The sequence below is a fragment of the Bos indicus genome, chromosome 15 (assembly GCF_029378745.1).
Source record: "Bos indicus isolate NIAB-ARS_2022 breed Sahiwal x Tharparkar chromosome 15, NIAB-ARS_B.indTharparkar_mat_pri_1.0, whole genome shotgun sequence".
In the NCBI taxonomy this organism is placed as follows: domain Eukaryota; kingdom Metazoa; phylum Chordata; class Mammalia; order Artiodactyla; family Bovidae; genus Bos; species Bos indicus.
Genome location: NC_091774.1, coordinates 62,133,268 through 62,151,741, shown reverse-complemented (window position 1 = coordinate 62,151,741; position 18,474 = coordinate 62,133,268). Strand labels below are relative to the sequence as shown.

The 18,474-nt window shown below is 42.0% G+C and overlaps 1 protein-coding gene across 5 annotated transcripts in view; it reads left to right on the top strand.

The window, feature by feature from the left end:
• DCDC1 (doublecortin domain containing 1) overlaps positions 1 to 2,300 on the top strand; it is a 477,553-nt gene extending 475,253 nt beyond the window's left edge. For all 5 annotated transcript variants that reach the window (XM_070767614.1, XM_070767612.1, XM_070767611.1 and 2 more), the window contains one exon: positions 1,800 to 2,300. In XM_070767614.1, the coding sequence (XP_070623715.1) occupies positions 1,800 to 1,948 (149 nt within the window). In that variant the 3' untranslated portion in view covers positions 1,949 to 2,300. The remainder of the gene's footprint in view (positions 1 to 1,799) is intronic.
• Positions 2,301 to 18,474: the final 16,174 nt, after the last annotated feature.

Sequence of the window (18,474 nt, the reverse complement as noted above, 5' to 3'; positions counted from 1 at the left end):
TATTCTTTGTATTTGTCCCCATCATTCACCATAACACCTCACCCCAGTTCTTGGTGACCCTCACTATGTAATTATTTAGAAGAATTACTTAGAATGAACCAGTGATGTTGTTCTTAACAGGAAGTACTAATTGACAGCTTTCTGTATTCCATAGCCAATAAAAGAAGTGTAAGCCAGGTTTCCTTCCCTGAAAGAGTTTTGGATCTAGTTAAGTATATGAACACACTTGAAGTAATTGAATAGTAAGTGGTGTGATAGAAGGTACCTTCCTACTCCTTTCGTTATTTATGCTTAATCTTTCGTACTCTTGGGGTGGCCTTCTGTTGCTTGGACCTCACCCTCCTGGCCCCACTGTATTCACTGGGCCTTTCAGATAAATAACAGGCAACCTAGCCAGCTGCTCCTGCTGCTGCTAAGTCGCTTCAGTCGTGTCCGACTCTGCGACCCCAGAGATGGCAGCCCACCAGGCTGCCCTGTCCCTGGGATCCTCCAGGCAAGAACACTGGAGTGGGTTGCCATTTCCTTCTCCAATGCATGAAAGTGAAAAGTGAAAGTGAAGTCGCTCAGTCGTCTCCGACTCCTAGTGACCCCATGGACTGCAGCCCACCAGGCTCCTCCGTCCATGGGATTTTCCAGGCAAGAGTACTGGAGTGGGGTGCCATTGCCTTCTAGCCAGAGAGGTATCCAAAAACACAGAGAGAAATGTAGGCTACCTTCCCAGAAGCAAGCTTGTTACCCATAAAAACTGCAAAAAGAAAACTGAAAATGCAAACATTATTCTTCCTGCCATTTTATTCCTTGTTCTGTAGACCTTTGACAAGGCTATATAGACATTCATTTTTGCATCTTCAATTCTTTAACCACATGGATTACTATGATGTGAAAGAGCTGTTTCTTCTCCTCTTAAAATGGATCCTCATATTCCTTTAATGGTGAAAGTGTTAGTGTTTCCCCCAGTTGTCTAAGATCTTTTCACTGGGTGGTATATGTTCTAGAAAATCTAACTGATAGCAGAGACTCTAACTTAGTTGCTATTAGAAAGTTATTTTATTATATGAACTGCCATTTTATTGTTTTTCCTGAAATAATTAAATGAGAAATAATCATTTGGTAGAAATCTAAACACTCAGAATGCTTTAAAAAAGAGAGAGAAATGCTACTAGCATATATATACATATATATATAGAGTCTTGTGAAGGGACGTTTAATGATTCATGCTGTTCATAATTTTTCTGTGACCTACTGACTTAAGTATGTAGTAGAAAATAAGGCAGCTTGGGACTTTCAAAACTAAACGCCTAATAAGAACTTATTTTGTGTACTATAATGTAAAAACATTCAGCATGTGAAAGTCACCAAAGAATCACATTTGGTCTTCGAAAAATGGATTTGTTTTGGCAAAACAAATCAGACACTGTTAGAATGGTGTCTTTCACACAAACCCCTAACAAAATTAAAAGAGCGCTTTATGCCATTTGTCTTCAACTCTGAACACGGTTCTCAATGCTGTGTTTACCATCTTTTCAGTGGGCTCAATTTTTAGACCACTTCTAGGTTAGCTTCCAATTCAGGCTTTATAAAAAGCTTGGAAGGAAGCCCTCTCTAGCAACTGCCATTCTGTAGAAATCCAAAGAATGTTAACACATATCTGATGTGATAAGCAAGTCAAGTGTGTAATGAGAGAGTCTGGTGTGGGAGTCGAGGGTTTCTGAAGGATCTTCGAGTTTTTCATCATCCTGAACTTTTAATTATTTGCTATAAATACATTGACTTGTCTCTCAAAATAATTTTTTTAACAGAGTTAAAGCAACTGGTGGAGATCAGAGCAAATTATGCCCGAATCTGCAGGCAGCAGGGCCCTCAAGCCACAGACATCGTGCTGTCACCATCCACAATGCTGCCTTCCCTGGTACCTTCACACACTGAATTCCTAGCGGAGCCCTCCTAGTTTGTGGTGTGTTTCCCTGGGATAGGTGTGTGGGCATACTTACGTGTTTGCTAGGATGTGATATGATGACTAGTCATCATTCTTAATTTTATACCATCTCCTTTAAACATTATACCCTTTCCATTTTACACAGTGACATTTGATGCCTCAAATCTGTTCTTAGAAAGGCAGCAAAACTCAGCAAAGCAATGACAGTAAACTATCTTAGGTGTATTTTCTCCCAGGAAAAGAAAAAGGAAAATATTTGTTATTACTGAAAAATAGTTTTGTGGGATCAAATAGCATATATTATTATATATGTACTTTTTTCTTCTTATATATAATTTGATAATAAAATAGACTGACAATTGTAGTGTGTGTATATATATTTACATATGTATTTAAATTTAGTAGGATCAAGAGTAGTATATGTACTATATATATATATAAATAATTTTATATTATTCATTTTACATTGGGCTTCCCTGGTGGCTCAAGGGTAGAGGAACTGCCTCTCATTGCAGGAGATGTGGGTTCGATTCCTGCATCTGGAAGATTCCCTGGAGAAGGAAATGACAACCCATTCTAATATTCCTCCCTGAGAAATCCCATGGACAGAGGAGCCTGGCAGGATACAGTCCATGGGGTCACAAAGAATCAGACATGATGTAGTGACTAAACAACAACAACAAAATATTTTATTATTCTTATATATAATTTGATAATAAAATAGACTGATAATTGTAGTGTGTGTATATATATATAGTTATATTTAGTAGGGTCAAGTAGTTTATGTACTATATATAAAAATAATTTTATATTACATATATAAATTATATATATATATACACAATTTGATAGTAACAAAGACTCTTTGACTACCTAATGCTAAATTTGAGTCAAACTGACATTTTTCTGGCTCAGCCACTTTATTTTTCAAGGTTCCATGTTAAAATCCTACATTTGTTAAATGAAAATGAAATGGCTGGTGGCCACCAAACCCCACATGAATTGCTTTTTCCTCTTCCCACTTCCCCTCAGTTTGGCCTGTGGTAATAGGACTCCTCATGAGCGCAGTTAGATGTTATTCACAGAGTGAAGCTGCATCATTTATGACGTAAGCTCAGTAACCAAAAGCCGTGGACTGTGTCCTGAATACCGAAACTTAGGGAAAGGATATATGTACCACTTGAAGGAAAAAATCATGTGAGGATTTTTCTTAAGGGGTCAAGGGAGATCCTTAGCAATCATATGTAACAATACTACAGGAAGATAACTTACCTTTTAATTTCTCTCTGCTGTGAAGAAAGAATTATTTTCTAAGAAAAATATTAGTGACAGACCAGAGTTTGGTTTCTAGTTCTGGTAAAAAATTTTCCAGAGAAATGCTCTTCTTTCTTCCTCTGAAAGCCTTTGGCATCTCCATCTGAGTATAAATCGCAGCCTGGCCAGAAGTGTACAGAATGGCTCAGCTGGGCTCGCTCCTCAAGCCACCACTGGAATGTGGTTCAGGAAGGCAGTAGATCATTTCTACTGAAGGGGGCTCTTGGTAATCGTTGCAAAAGGCCTAGCATTTACTCCCAGTCTGCAAATCAGTCAGGTTGCATGAATAAATTCCTGCTGCCTCTGACACTACTAAAAGCAGAGCACATTGAGGCAAAATTTCAAGTTGCATCCACAACAATTTGCCCTTTTGCAGACCTCTTCTCTGTGTGTTGTGCGCTGTTAGAGACGTGAAGGCATTCCAGGACACCTTTGTGATAAATATTAAAGAAGGATTGCATGTGCCCCGATTCCACCTTTCCTTTTGTCGAACGAGAAGGGTTAAGGAATATGCTCCCGGTCACAAAGTGGGCCAGTAGGATTTTTACCTGCTGGGCCTCTTCTTATAAAAACTGGATTACAATCCCCAGAGACATAGAACTAGTTTTATTTTTTTCCAGATTCCTTAAAAGAAGGGCATTTCTCTAGGTGAAAAAGTACCTATCATTTTGCTGCCAAGGAAAAGCTGATTTGCTATGAAAATGGCGCGATTTCACCATGGATCAAATGTGCAGATTCTTGTGAAGCCTTCACTGCTGTGTGTGAACACGTCTGAAGCGAAAATTGGTAATATCACACAACATTGTATCAGTGTACCAGGAGACGCAAGGCAGAACTCTTAACTGAACTTTTCTATTACTCGTAAATGTGATTTTAGATGTAATATAACAGTCATCAACACATCACGTTTTACCAGCAAGGCAGTGACATGTACTTTGTTGACGATGGCTTGCGCAGGGTATCTTGGCAGTTCATAGCCATTTTTAACTTCAGACTAAGAACGGCCCTGCTCTTTATTATTGACCTTCTTCTATGATTGCCTGGATCATGTGGACTGACTCCACTAAAAGCAGAGCACACTGAGGCAAAATTTCAAGTTGCATACACAACAATTTGCTCTTTTGCCCTTCTATGATCACCAACCATGTGGACTGGAGGGCAGTTACTCCACCTTGAGCAAGGGCTATAGGATAAGACTATTTTAATTCAATTCAACCCTCCGAGGATTTTAATAAACCCAGTAATTTCCTTTGGGGACATGCTTATCAAATTTGAATCAGCCTCATATATATAAGTCACATTTCAATATTTTTCTATCAACTGGAAATCATTTATTATTAAATACTAAAGCAACCATCCTCAAGTCTGTGGTGTTCTCCCAAAATTTATTTCCTGCTGGTTTGCAAACACCCTTAAGTTGATCCAGATGTTAATCAACCATGTACCCGCGTTTGTGATTGTCCTTGGGAGAAATAATTTTCTGGATGTTTCTGTCCCACCTCTAGCCTTTGTTACCTGATTAAGTGTTGGGATGAAGTTGCATATTTTTAAGTAAACTAACTGAAAACAACGTGTCTGAACGCTTGACAAACATTTTGAGATTATGGCATCATTTATAAATAAGTGTTCTATCTGTGTACTTATGGCAGGTTTATAAAACAGGACACGTTAGAAGTGATTCAAAATCCAGATGTAGTTTTGTGGTGTGATAACCCTGAATTTACATTTTGTTCTTGATTGTTCATAATAACTGAATATTTTTTTGTACGGATCAAGAAAGCAAAGCAAACAAGCAAACCACCACCGAAAGGTAAAAATACCTCCGTTCTCTTTTGCAAGAGAATCACTTAGAATTTGTGGCCAGTGGCAGCAGCATTTGTGAGCTAACCTTTATTAATAGCCACGTGTGCTGCTGAGTGTTAGACTTAATTCACCCAAACGGCACTTTTTTTCTGACATCATTTAGACGGGAGTGATCAAACCACGTAAGTCCATGTTATTCTACATCGTCACAGATCAGATGTAAATGTCCTCAGTTAAGTGGAATTTGGACCCAGTGGTGATCCTCAGTTGCTTTTATTAAATCAGTGGCTCTAGTTCCCTCCTGCCTCTGAGCAGATCTCAACACCTCCTCAAGTGGGGTTTAGCAGAAAGAAAGAGCAGCAGTTTTGTTCTCAAAAAGCAATAAGCGAGAATTCTAAGTAAAAGGCCTGGTTTGGGGCTGCTTGGCTAAAAGCAAACGCAAAGCAGGATCAACAAAGACCACTCAGGTGAGTGCTGATGATAGTAAAGTAATGACGGACATTCGGTGGTCGCCTGCTGCCAGCTATAGCGTTTCCTAGGTCTGTGAGTCTGTAATATGAAACACTATCAATAGGCTGTCATCCTGTGCCATGTGTGCAAATAGAAATATATGAGGAGAGAGGAAGTGCTTATGCCCAGGGTGCAACTGGGTTGGGAGAGGGAGGAAGAAGGGAGACAGGAAATTATATTTATATGGCAAGTACAGTGGTGATCCTGAATTGGATCTGCTATCATTCATCGTCTGCTGCTTCTTGTGCTGGTTTAGGGGTAGATAGATGGTTCAGTCAACCACTGGATTGATTAGGTCCTGACTTTGCAGTCCAAGACTTCCCTGGTGGCTCAGACTGTAAAGAATCTGCCTGCAATGCAGGATGCCTGGGTTAGACCCCTGGGTTGGGAAGATCCCCTGGAAAAGGGAATGGCTACCCACTCCAGTATTCTTGCGTCGAGAATTCCATGGACAGAGGAGCCTGGCGGGCTATAGTCCGTGGGGTCACAAAGAGTTGGACATGACCGAGCAATGAACACTGTCTCTAACAACTCTAGAAGTTTTGAACTTGGGGTTTTAACCCCAGCAGAGATTGTCCAAGAATGTCAGCTCTGGGCAGACCCTAGCTAGAACAGTTTAGGGGTCAATGTCTAGATGCCACAACCAGCAGTTCTCCTTAAATTACCCTGCAGACTCTGCCAGAAAGGAATGGAGGAGAGGGGGGAGCCTTACAGAACTGCTAGGATTAGTAGATTTGATTCTCTGTGTTCATCTCTCCCACTCTTTCCCTGCTTCCTTCCAGTTCTTCTCTCTCCTTGCCTTTTGGTCTTCTCTCCTCAATCTTCCTTACTTTTTCTCTTCTGCGTGTGTCTTAGTTATTCAGTTGTGTTCAATTTTTTGCAATCCGTGGATTGTAGCCCGCCAGGCTCCTCTGTCCATGGAATTCTCTGGGCAAGAATACTGGAGTGGGTTGTCATTTCCTACTCCAGGGGATCTTCCTGACCCAGGGATAGAACTGGGTCTCCTGCATTGCAGGCAGCTTCTTTACCATCTGAGCCACCAGGGAAGCCCCTTTTCTCTTCTAAGGGCCTTTCAATCCTGTCTTTCATTTTAACAGTAACTCTCCCTGGAGCAATTTGTGGATCAGCAAGGGATGCTTCCTTAATATGATTCTCAGAGTTTCCTGTGCATGTGTCGCCTGGGGAGCTTGATGAAATACAGAGTCCCAGGCTCAATGGCGGAAATTTTTCTTCTGTACCCCTGAAGTGGGGCAAGGAGTCTGCAGGTAGCAAGCCCCAGTCACGGAGGGTGGTAGCTGACCACACGTGTGGAAACTCGGCCAGGGTTCTGTGCTTGTCAGCTGGGCATGGCTCAAGCACTAAACAGCACTTCTGAGAACACTGTGGCCCCTTTACCTTGGTGTTCAGGGGCTATGAAGGCAAAGAAGCAGTTACTGCCTGTGTGGGGGTTTGAGTCTAAATGCTCTCATGTTTACTCCTCACTGTTTCCTTGAGAAAGAATGGAGTCGGAAACTAACCACCCAGATGGTAACCAGGACGTAGACACTGGAGGAAACACGGGGGAGTTTGAGGTGCTGAAGCCTCCCACGTTAAATAAGCTGCCGTCAGTGCTGATAACATCTGCTATTTTAAAGGTCACAGAAATAATGTCAGGGCTATGGTACGTGAATCGAGGAGCAGAGTAATTTTGAAGGTGGGGAAATATCCAGCTTTCTAGGGTTTTCTTATGCATTTTTGTATGTACAAACTGAGAGAGCTGTGGAACAGGGAGAGGGGTCTTATTTACCAAAGTAGCCCTTTCTCCCAGCAGATAAAGAATCTGCCTCCAATGCAGGAGATGCAGGAGAGGTGGGTTCCATCCCCAGGTAGGGAAGATCCCCTGGAGAAGGGAATGGCCACCCACTCCAGTATTCTTTGCTAGAAAATCCCATAGACACAGGAGCCTGGTAGGCTACAGTCCATAGAGTTGCAAAGAGTCCGGCATGACTAAGCAACTAAGCACGTACAACCCTTTCTTCAGTGAAGGAGCCGCTTACTGTGGGGAAGGCTGAGCCTCTCTCGTCTGTGTTTTCTCCAGGTTTAGTTAATACAGAAGCCTGAGCCACCCGCATCCCTGGCAGGCTCATCTAACAGTGTACAATTCCATGGGATGTTATTTCAGTTCAATAATAAGGGCTCTCAGAAAAATTAATTTTCAGAGTAGTTCTCTTGTCCCATAAATGAAATCCACATAGGTTTGGAGATACTTTCGTTAGAAGCTGTAAAAAATATAAGCTTTTTGAAGACCTACTTCATATATTTCTACCTCCAGACACTGTTCCGGGTACTGGGCATGTAAAGGTGAATGAAGTAGGTGGATGACTACTTGAATAGTAAATAGGCTGGGATGCTGGGGTGACAAGCATGAGTTGAGGTGGGAGGGGTGGGCGCCAGCCCAGATTGTGGAGGGCCTTGCAGGTCATGCTAACGAGTCTGGGTTTTTCTATTTTAAGTGCAGTGGTTAAAGGGAACTATTAATAACATGAAAGCTGCACTAGACATTGTATGTTAAATTAAGCTTGCTCAGGTTACACGTTAGAGACACACTCAATTTCCCTCCGGAGGTGGAGGTTTGTTAGGAGGATTAACAAAGAAAGGGGAAAGCATGGGAGAGCCCAGCACACAGGCTTCATGGTGGTCTCTGTTCCAGAGACACAGCCTGCTGCTGCTGCTGCTGCTGCTACGTCGCTTCAGTCGTGTCCGACTCTGTGCGACCCCACAGACAGCAGGCCGTCAGGCTCCCCGTCCCTGGGATTCTCCAGGCAAGAACACTGGAGTGGGTTGCCATTTCCTTCTCCAATGCATGAAAGTGAAAAGTGAAAGGGAAGTTGCTCAGTCATGTCCGACTCTTAGCGACCCCATGGACTGCAGCCCACCAGGCTCCTCCATCCACGGGATTTTCCAGGCAAGAGTACTGGAGTGGGGTGCCATCGCCTTCTCCGGAGACACAGCCTGACTCTGTCCAGATGGACACCTCGTTGTCCACCACTCCTCTTTCTCACTTCTGCTTTCCTCTGTACTTTTTTTTAAGTCAATGAAATTTTATTAAGTCAATGGAATGTATTTACTTGGGATTTTATGTGTTACAATAGCTAAAGTTGTCCTAAATAGTGTATTCTACAGAGCAATGTTTTTTTAAAATATAAATTTATTTATTTTAATTGGAGGTTAATTACTTTACAATATTGTATTGGTTTTGCCATACATCAACATGAATCCGCCACAGGTATGCACGTGTTCCCCACCCGAACCCGCCTCCCTCCCTGTACCATCCCTCTGGGTCATCCCAGTGCACCAGCCCCAAGCAACCAGTATCATGCATCGAACCTGGACTGGAGATTCATTTCATATATGATATTATACACGTTTCAATGTCATTCTCCCAAGTCATCCCACCCTCTCCCTCTCCCACAGAGTCCAAAAGACTGTTCTATACATCAGTGTCTCTTTTGCTGTTTCACACAAAGGAGGCAAGAATATACAATGGATTAAAGACAATCTCTTTAACAAGTGGTGCTGGGAAAAGTGGTCAACCACTTGTAAAAGAATGAAACTAGAACACTTTCTAACACCATACACAAAAATAAACTCAAAATGGATTAAAGATCTAAACGTAAGACCAGAAACTATAAAACTCTGACATAAATCACGGCAGGATCCTCTATGACCCACCTCCCAGAATATTGGAAATAAAAGCAAAAATAAACAAATGGGACCTAATTAAACTTAAAAGCTTCTGCACAGCAAAGGAAACTCTAAGCAAGGTGAAAAGACAGCCTTCAGAATGGGAGAAAATAATAGCAAATGAAGCAACTGACAAACAACTAATCTCAAAAATATACAAGCAACTCCTGCAGCTCAATTCCAGAAAAATAAACGACCCAATCAAAAAATGGGCCAAAGAACTAAATAGACATTTCTCCAATGAAGACATACAGATGGCTAACAAACATATGAAAAGATGCTCGACATCAGAGCAATATTTTTTTTCCAATAATGGATTCAAAGAATTTTAACTACGTCTTCAGAATGAGAACAGTTCTACTACTACAAGCTAAGTGATGTCTGTCCTTCTTGATCTGTGAATTTCCTTTTCCACAAGCTCTCCTGCTCTAGGCTAAGATGCTCACTTGTCTTCTCTCAGGGCTTCTGCTGGCTCACGGCTTCTGTTTCCTGCCTCCCTTTTGTATTTCTTTTGGCTCTAGGGCCACTCTACACTCTGAATTACTTTCTTTGTGTCTCCTGATGGAAGACTGAATGGTTGGAGGCCAGCCAGTAGCTGCCTTTTACTCATTCCATTAGATTAGGATGTCAGGGATCCCATGATACAAAGCACAGCTTGCCTGTGTAGGCAATGGTGGTGTGGGCTGATCCTTCTTCAGGAAGCTGTGGACCTGGCTGGCATTTGGGGCTCCATGGCATTTGCAGTATAAAACCCATAATTCTGCTCTTGTTATGATTCTTTTCTCCCTTCACCCCTGAGGGATGAAATTAGCATGGTATCAGCTAGGCTGACTATTTCTCTTCAGTCAATAAGAAGCTTGTCCTTGGGCTCATCCTCAAATTCGACTTTGATGGCGTAACATTGGTGGTCTTTGCTATACAAGCAACATGACCTTGAAGATAGAATCTGTGACTTTGCTTACAATATCAGGATGGACTCTTAAGTTTTACTTTTGAATACAAGCAAGTCTATCTGAGGAAGTGGATTTTGCAGAGACATCCTGGCAAAACTTAACACACTCTGTCATCTAGGGAATTTTCTCAAATCAGTTCAGAAAGTCAAATACCTTTTTTTTTAAAATCAGACTTTTCCTTGCCTCTTGTTTAATGCAGTCGTTTTGATAGGCTGGATTCCATTGTGGATTTTGATTTTTTGTTATCATATCTCCTTCTTTCTCCACTCTGCAAGGTCAGCCTGGCTAGCAACTTTCTCAATGCTGAAATGTGAGTTCTACTCACTGAACTTGACTGTCATCAACTGTGTTTGAGTTGTCAATCCTTGTTACATTCCAGGAGTGGTATTCCCTGTTAGATATTGCCCAGTTCCCATGAAAAAGTTGATATGGGCCACAGTGATGCATTGGACTAAAGCTGTGTGTTTAAGAGGCATCCTAGGGAGGCGTTCTCCGCTACAGTGGGGCGCAGTGCGGAAGACAGCATGAGCAGCAGGCTGCAGCCCCGCCCTCTGTCTCACTCCGGACATGACAACAAAAGTCAATTTTCATTTCAGCAACTTGCAGCTGCGTTTATGAGAAAAATGGGATGCGTCTATGGGACTCTTAAGTGCTTCACAATTGTTTACTTACACTTAAGCCACTGCCATTGCTTCCATGGACAATTCTGGTGGTTTTTCTAACTAGTTGTGGTGTAAGCCCAGCCTCACTCCTCTTCAATTCTTTATCCAAATAGTAGCCAGAATGATCTTTCAGGAATGAGAATCAAATCATGTTACTGTCTTGCTTAAAAACTTCCGGTGCCCTGGACTGTCATCTAAGTGTAGAATACACTCCTCCCATGCCTTGGGGAGACCATGCTCCCCTCACCCTGCAGTCTGTTTCGTCACTCTTGTGTTCACAGAGATTTGTATTCCACCCATCCTAAAAGTGCCCTTGGTTCCCTTAGATCATGTGTTACCTATACATATTCTCCTCTGACAGCTTTCTGGGGAAAAGTCCCCGACCCCTCCTCACACCCAGTTCTGTGGGGAACTGCCTTCCGTGTGCTCCCCCTTTGCTTACCTCAACTGTAGCACTTACTACTGTTGACATAGCCTTTCTTCCACTGGTTGGTAAACTCCTTGAATGAAAGGCCAGCTTGTTCACATCTATATTTCCAGTGCCTGAATATTCCATATCATATTGTTGTAGCCACGCGTTCCAGGAAACACTCACTCAGAATGACAACGCAGATAGTGGAGTGCAGTTTATTACACCGGTGGGCCCAAAGCAGAGTCTCCTCTTAGCCAAGGACCCCGACCAGTTTTTGTGAAAACCTTATATACTCTAAGTGCACGTTTGGCCCAAACCCACCTCCCCAAATTCCCTGAAACTAGTCTGAACAAAGGAAAAGAAAGATACAGCCAAAGTTAACCCTTGATTCGTATGCCTTAAGCCTAGGTAGTTAATTAACAGTGCACGATTATCAATAGGCCTGTGGTCATACCCCAATAAGCATAATAGAATGTATGATTCTATTCGGTTACACAGATAATTAGGGTATTCTTTTAGGCAACGGAGAGGCTAGGTACGAGCCCTGGGGCTCTTCCATCTGGGGGCCTGGTTCTCCATTGGTATGTCATTTCCATAGATACTGGGCATAGAGCTCAAAGTCCACAGTCCGGCCCAAGATGGAGTCCTGTTTTTAAGATGGAGCCTATTCTGTCTGATTCCTCCTTCAATATAGTAGAAATTAAGGGATGTTTGTTGAATGAATGTAAGGTTTAAGATAACTGGTTGGTTTAAAAAAGTACCTGCTTTTTAGTAGAAGCATTGAATCAGAGTTTGATTTGCTTGTAGAACTTTCTTCTCCTCACATGCATTGTTATGGACTGAATATTTGTGTCCCCCATTCCAAATTTGTATGTTGAAACCCTATGCTCCAATATGATGGTATGAGGAGGTGGGATCTTCGGGAGGTAATTAAAAATAGGTGAGATCGTAAGGATGGAGTCCTTATGCATAGAATTAGTGCCTTTATGAGAGTCATGAGAGAGCTTCCTTCTTTGCTCTGCTGTCTGCCTTGTGAGGATACAATGAGAAGTAAGACAGCTCTCACCATAATGTGACCACACTGGCACTCTGATCTCTGACTTCCAGGGTCCAGACCTGTGAGAAATAAATTTCTGTTGTTTATGAGCCTATGGAACTTTGTTATAGGGCTTCCCTGGTGCCTCAGCCAGTAAAAATACTGCCTGCAATGCAGGAGACCTGGGTTTAATCCCTGGGTTGGGAAGATCCCCTGGAGAAGGAAATGGCAACCCACTCCAGTATTCTTGTCTGGGAAATCCTATGGACAGAGGAACCCAGTCCACAGGGTTATAAGAGTTGGGCATGACTTAGCGATGAAATCACTACCACTACCACTTTGTTATAGCAATCTGAGAAAAGACACACATCCCATCCACCTACAGTATATATCACATAGCTTTCTTAAAAATGAGTCTTGTACTCAATGAGAGAGTATAGGCTGATTATATTTCTTTTTTTAACAAGAGAAACCAAAGCAACATTGATTATGTTCCCTTCTTTGCTCACTTTAACTTTCAAAACACTCCTAAGGCCCGCTAGAATGGAAAACACTCTTTTCCCATCATTGCCCAGACGGACCCTTAACTGCTTGCATGACTTGGCTGCAGGCAGCCCAGCTTGGGAGAGACATGTCACCCCCTTGCATAAGTGTGATGATTTGTGGCTGAGAAGGGAGAGCCTGCTCTCTGAACCACATGCCCCCTGGTGCAGGCAGGCTAAGGAAAGATGAATGGCATTATAAGACAGACATCTGAATGTTTCGTATTAAATTAGTCCCACAGAGCGCCCAGAATTCTCATTCCATAAATCACAAGGTAAAGTAAACCCACTCCCAGGTTAGGCTGTTGTGACTTTGGCCTGTGGTGTCACAGATAATCTGCGAATAGTTAAACATTTGTCTGAAATAGTAATAATTTTCAGCATACTTAGTGGCAGAGAGGTGACCCAGATTGATCTCTGTTGCCAGAAACAGCATGTAAATGGGAGTCAGCCAATTCAGGAGATTTTCCAAACAAGAGTCACTACCCCCTGGCCCCTCGGCCTACTCTGCCACTGCTGAGGTGAGCTCCTCCGGGAGTTGTTAGTTGCTCAGGGCTAAGATGAGCAAGCTTCACCCCCCACCAGAGAGCAGATTGACTACCCCCTTTTTGAATAAACAGCAGTCTCAGCTCCGTTTTGAAGTCCATTTTCACCTTGGCTTGGTCTAAGCATCATAGAGCTAGGAAGGGCCTCAATTTCACGAAAGCCACATTTCTCCTCAGGCAAAGGTTTATTCTGAGAATATTTTACATATCTTTGGATCTATTCTGGTTCTTTCATTTCTGGGCTGGCTCTGTGAGGAGGGGAAACCATAGAATGGAAGGAACATAAACTGCTGTTCAGAAGACCATTCAGCTTGATGCCAGCTGGGCCCATTGGAGCTGCTGCTTCCTCGTCCATAAAATAAGGAAAGTCGACTCTTCCCATCTCTAAAGTCCCACTCAGCTTTAAAAGTCTGATTCTGATTCAGTCACTAGATGAGACTGGGCAACAAGTGTTGTGCCAGCCATTATTCCAGCTGCCCAAGGGAGCCTGTCTCTCTGCTTGGCAGTCTTTATACAGGTGTTTACTAGGACCTGCATCCAGATTCTCTGCACCCACAGAGTTCCAACCCAGATTTCACCAGAGTGACAGAGGGAGGCCACAACACAACTTAGGGATGGCCGAGGACCAGAGGTGCTTCCTTCCAGGAAAAGATATTGGTGTCAAGACCTGAGTAGAGTCTTGCCTCGTGCGCTGTTGGGCAAGCCCATTGGTATAAGCATCACATAAGATCAACTATAAACATGGATGGGGCAGGTCGCTAACACTGTCAGAGTGGCACGTGGCCAGGCACCTGCTGGACTTCATACTCTTGTTGTCGCTTTCTTTCCATACTCATGACCACCCTTGGAAATAGGTGGTTTTTTTCCTGCTTCTACTTTTACATTTTAAGAATGGGGAAGCTGAGCTCCTGAGAAGGTGAAATAACTTGCCGAAGCCCTCAGCTGGTCAGGGGAAGAGCTGATATTTGTACCCAGATCTCTCTAATCACATAGCCCGTAGAAATTTCAGGTATGGGTATTGGCAATTCTAAAACTGGGTTCGATGACTTCACTGGATGCCTTTAAAGAATAATTTTATGGTTTAGTCACTGCCTGCTTAGAAAATTTCCCTGATGACAGCTGAGTTAGGCGTAACGAGCTACATTTGGACGCCCAACCTGAGGGAGTGGGAGGCACTGCCTTGTTCACAGGAGAGGAGCCTCACTGGCTTATCAGGACATGATAAGCCCACTAGGGTATCTCATTTCTCTGCCCCAATGGCTGTAATCATCTGTGTATTAGATGCTAGGGCTAGTGCCATAGGCTGGTGTCTTAAACAACAGAAATTTCTTTTCCCATAGTTCTGGGGTCAGAATTCTGACTTCCAGGTGTCAGAAGGACTGGCTCCTCTGAAAGGTGTGAGGAAAGGATTTGTCCCCTGCCTCTGCTCTGGCCTCTGGTGATTTACAGACAATCTGGTGTTCCTTGGCTTGTAGAATCGTCGTCCCAGTCTCTGCCTCATCTTCACGTGGCATTGTCCACATGTGCCTGTGTCCAAAAGTCCCCACTCATATTGGATTAGGGGACCTCATCTTCTTTAATTACATCCGCAATGACCCTATTTCCAAATAAGAGCACATCCTGAGATGCTGGGGTTTAGGACTTTGACATGTGGATTTTCGGTGGGGATGCACAATTCCAGCCGTAACAATCAGTAATGAAAGTCTGAACCCTCACTCACACAAGCACTTCATCTGAGCACAAGTGCTCTACCATTAAAGATTGCAACATTCTCTCTTGATGGCATGTCTCTCTCCCTTTTATGTCTTTCTTGTTTCTTACTAACACTGAAGTCTGATATTAATGGAAAAACCATTAAAAAAAAACTATTATCCTATGAGGTAAAGTGAATGCACTCAACTGTGAAAGGAAGACTTATCGATCAATTTCAGTTAAACCTTGCTTGTCTGACACTTTGCAGCTAAGGAATGTGTTTTTATTGCCTGGCCAGATAGTTCAGATTTCCGGTCAGTCTTAGTAAAGACCCCTTTTATAACAATGATAAAATTTTATCACAGAGCTATGAAAACAAAATTAGATTTCATAACTCACATCAGGCCTTGAAGGTGATGCCTCTATAAATTTTACAAACCTTATCAAGTTTTAATGCACCTATTCTGATAAATATTTTTAAAGTAGCAACTTCTATTGAACTTCATATATATGTGCATTTGTATATAAATAAGTGTATATATGTGTGTATGTGTATAATATATTTATTTCCCACCTTTCTCTCTCTTTTTGTCTTTCTTTCTCTCTCTCCCCCTTACAGGAAAGAAAATTTTCTCCACCTATTTGGAAACTGTGATAGAAAGTCTAATTATTTAGATTGCTAAAGACTTCAAATTTAGGAAAATCCAAAAGAAATCTGAGTAGCTTACTTAAAAATTTAGTGCTAGAATTTATCCTTCAAAATAACTGTGTTTTTCATGGGCAGACACTGATTAGTTATCCATAAATTCACAATAAGACATATTATAATTAATGGACAGTGTTAGCCACAGGGATTTTATATTCTAGTGAAAACCTGTATATACTCTGTAAATTTTCCATTCTCTAGCATGGACTGTTGGGGGAAAAGATGCCTATATACTGAGCACATGTTTTTTTCTCTCCAAGTAGATGATAATTGCCTTAGAGGGCAGAGAACCTTATTTTTACTTACTCGGGACAGGGCTCAGTGACATGCCCAGCAGCCCCACTACCAGAGCAATGTGATGGGCAGACAAGGTTTAGCCAGCTTCCACCCTTGTGCTAAACCACAAGCCAAAATTACAGCAGTACAAGGGGAATAGAGGGTCTGCTGTATAGAATTTTATTTCAGGCAGCTGTTAAGGAACTATAGTCCTCAGAGTCAAATTAAATCGAGTTATAGTTAGTCCTTCCTGCTTTGCAGAGGCAAGAAACACTCCAAAATTGAGCAAATGAAATAAATTTCATGGTGTAAACTAAGCATTACATATTCTTAAAATGTGTCTATGTTGATTATACATTTTGGTCTCAAACATCCAAAAATTATGTGAAATGACTATGGATGTATTGACAACATTCAAAACCTCAACAGACTGTTGTAAAGACGTCATACTGTTTTGGTTCATGTATTCCTTTGAGCATCTTTGGAAAAGTCATAAACTTACAAAATGACATACAAAAAATAATTTTCTCATACCGTTTCATGGCATTCACAGACCCACCAGAAAAACATTAGTGAACTTCCAAACAAGGAACTGATAGAAGGTATTTCTGATTTCCAAAATCTTTAAGGTTTGCAGGAGGACATAGGATCCATACCTCTCAGTGGAACATTTGAAAACATCAGCAGAGGCAGATTCTAACTTTCACTGTGGTAATGTTACCTTGTTGTATTCAAAAATGATAAACCATGATGATTTCTTAACATCTTTGACTGTGGTTTTTGCATCTACGGATCTTAAGTGGGAAAAGATAAGGAAAGATAAACTTCTTCAAACAGTGTTGTTCATTTTGGACATTCCTTGGAGAAAGCACTTATTACCTGGAAGGAAAAAGCTAATTAAGTCAACGTTTCTTACAATCACAAAGCCATTTTTGCTTGCTACTCTTTTAGACAGAAGGGAATACATGCTGTTTCCTTTTTGTCTGTTGGGAGAATAACGGGGAACGCTGACAGCCCTGGAAGTTGGGGGCTGAAACTGAGCAGACGAGTGGCTGCAGGGGTTCAGAACCTGCCCGAAGTCACTGCTGCTCAGCTGAAGTGAAACTCGGTGTCCTGAGAACCCCCGTTTGTGCTTTTACCTCTTCCATAAAATAGTGACATTGTCATGTTTAGACGCTTGGATTATTTCATTCCAAGTCATGTTACGACTCTTCCTCACTTAATTTAGTCAGTGTGTGCTGTACAGTCAGAAACAATGTTAAAATGCTATTTAACCCCCATTTAAGGTTTTGTTTAGAAACTTCCTTAAAACAGTTAAATCTTTATATGAAAGTATGTTGGATTCTGATTTAATTTCACTGTCCTTGGCTGGAGTTTGCCGATTAGAAGAGGACAATGGACCTGAAACTAAAGATGCCCTGCACAGTGCCCTGAGTGCTCTCTACTGTGTTCCCAGAGCCCCGCATGGAGTCTGCAACACAGTAGGTGCTCATTAAATCTTTGTTAAGTATCAAATGAGGAGCTGAGTTTCAACTCTGACTGTGCTTCTTGCTACCCATGGGACATATCTATTTTCTCATCTGTGAAATGAGAATAATATTTCCTTCTGCCCTCCAAAAGCTGTTCTTTGCATCAGGTGAGATAAAGCATGGAAAATCATTTTTTCCTTTTTGACCTGAAGAAAGGAGTAATCTTCAAAATTAGGCATACGATCTCATGCAGATATAAAAGAAGTAAGCACCATTGTATTCTTGTAGGAGAAAGAGCTCACAGACTAATGATTCAAAATAAGATAATATTTGTCATTTATTTATTTGCTGCCCTGGGTCTTTGTTGTGTCACATGGGATCTTTAGCTGGGGCTTGTGGGATCTAGTTCCCTGACAAGGGATCAAACCTGGGTCCCCTGCATTGGGAGCACAGAGTCTTAGCCACTGGACCACCAGGGAAATCCCAAGATAATTTTTATTTTATAGAATTTTAATGCTGAAATGAAGGAGGGGACTTCTCCATTACTAGAAGTAAAGGTCTACCACATTCCAGGACTTAAGGCATCAAAATTATGGGCTTGCTTTCATTCACGTGTGCAACCTAAGACATCTCAGGCTTGCCCTGTGGCCAGTGGGGTAAGGGTTATATGACACTCAAGTAAGTTGGGAGAAGGTACCTTCTGATCCTCAACAGGGGAGAGGGGGTCGAACTATGTAGTTGAAAGTTAGCAAAAATTATTTTAAAGGGGTGTATTGATAACATATATTTAGAGGATTCTGGTTTACTCAGTGTTTGAGCAGCAAGGAATACCCTATACTCAGAGGAAATTTGCTTCGCTTATTGATGTAATGATAATGGAATTTCTGTGGCATTC